Source organism: Sinocyclocheilus grahami, unplaced genomic scaffold (genome assembly GCF_001515645.1).
Source record: "Sinocyclocheilus grahami isolate Dianchi unplaced genomic scaffold, SAMN03320097.WGS_v1.1 scaffold20600.1, whole genome shotgun sequence".
Classification (NCBI taxonomy): domain Eukaryota; kingdom Metazoa; phylum Chordata; class Actinopteri; order Cypriniformes; family Cyprinidae; genus Sinocyclocheilus; species Sinocyclocheilus grahami.
This window is the reverse complement of record NW_015518093.1, coordinates 1-1381: the sequence shown is the minus strand read 5'-3', so window position 1 is coordinate 1381 and position 1381 is coordinate 1. Positions and strand designations below refer to the sequence as shown.

At 41.1% G+C, this 1381-nt stretch overlaps 1 protein-coding gene across 1 annotated transcript in view; it reads right to left on the bottom strand.

The window, feature by feature from the left end:
• LOC107579831 (ankyrin repeat domain-containing protein 65-like) overlaps positions 1 to 1317 on the bottom strand; it is a gene marked incomplete at both ends in the record, with an annotated part of 22451 nt that extends 21134 nt beyond the window's left edge. The window contains one exon of the mRNA XM_016265623.1: positions 728 to 1317. Within this exon, the coding sequence (XP_016121109.1) occupies positions 728 to 1317 (590 nt within the window). The remainder of the gene's footprint in view (positions 1 to 727) is intronic.
• Between the last annotated feature and the right edge of the window lie 64 nt (positions 1318 to 1381).

The following is a 1381-nucleotide window of genomic DNA, read 5'->3' as shown; positions in this document are numbered from 1 at the left end:
TGAACCAACTTAACAATACTCTAATTTTTTAAGGCCAAATTGATTAGTTTTTCTCAAATTATAGTTATGGTTTGGTTCAAACCTAAAATTTTGATTTCATATTAATTAAAAACATGTCCTTTCAAAAAGACAAAACATTCATACAAAGTTAAAAGATTATTGATTATAAATGCCGTATATACTTAATAGATTTTCTTTAGACACAAGCCAAAATGTTTCTTAATGTAGGTCAATATAATATTTTGGAGATTTGTACAATTCAATTTCACCATAAATAAAAGCTATATTAAATAAAGATTCCAAAAGACTTGAATGTTTTATTTTTTTCAAAGGGAAGGGTTATTTGCAAACTGAACAGAACAGGTTTAAACCATAAACCATGATTTTCACTTAGACCAACCATAAACCATGATTTTCACTTAGACCAATATAAAAATGGTATTAATATGAATTTTTTTCAGTGCATCTTGCACATTTGAAAGCATTTGTGAAAACCTACATTTGCATTATGACTTCTTAAACCTCTCTAAACAATGTTTTAAAAAGTACCAGGTTGATATTATGAGCCATGCTTCGAATAAATTAGTAGTAGGACTTCTTACAGTCTATTACAGGGGTATAATCCTTTTTATATTTTTTATGCTCCTAAACCAAACAAACAATGGTTGGTTGCTTTACATGTTGGTATTTTTAAAGCTGACCAGACTTTAAGCGCATAGTCAGTCACCTTCTTGTCTCCAGAGCAGGCACAGAGGTGCATGGCTGTGTGCCCATTAGGACCCCTCATATTGGCATCTGCACCTCGGTGGAGCAGTAGCCTCACCCCCACCTCATTCCCCACCAACACCGCCAGCTGTAGGGGGCTCGTGCCCACACCTTCTCCTCCCTCTACGTCTGCCCCATTATCTAGCAGGAGCTCCGCCACATCCCCCCAGCCTCCAAAAATTGCCCAGTGCAGGGGTGTCCACTTATGAAAGTCCTGGGGGTTCGGTGAGGCCAAGTGCTGCAGCAGAACCCGAGCTGTGCCCAGGTGTCCGCTGGCTGCAGCCAGGTGAAGGGGCGTCTGGCCGGAGCAGGACCTCGCTGAATGTGACGCCCCCTTCTGGAGGAGAAAGTCTGTGGTCTCTGGGTTTCCTCCACTGCAGGAGCGATGCAGGGGAGTGCAGTTGAAGAAGTCCTGGCTATTTACCTCCACCTGGCCGGTTTGCAACAGGAACTTGATCAGCATGAGATGACCCTTAAAAGAGGCGTGGTGGACAGCTGTCCAACCATACGGGTCCCTGGAAGTACAAAATGGCCCAGTCAGCAAAAAAATGTCTATATATTTATTTTTATATACAAAACCAGTCTTAAGTCGCTGGGGTATATTTGTAGCAATAGC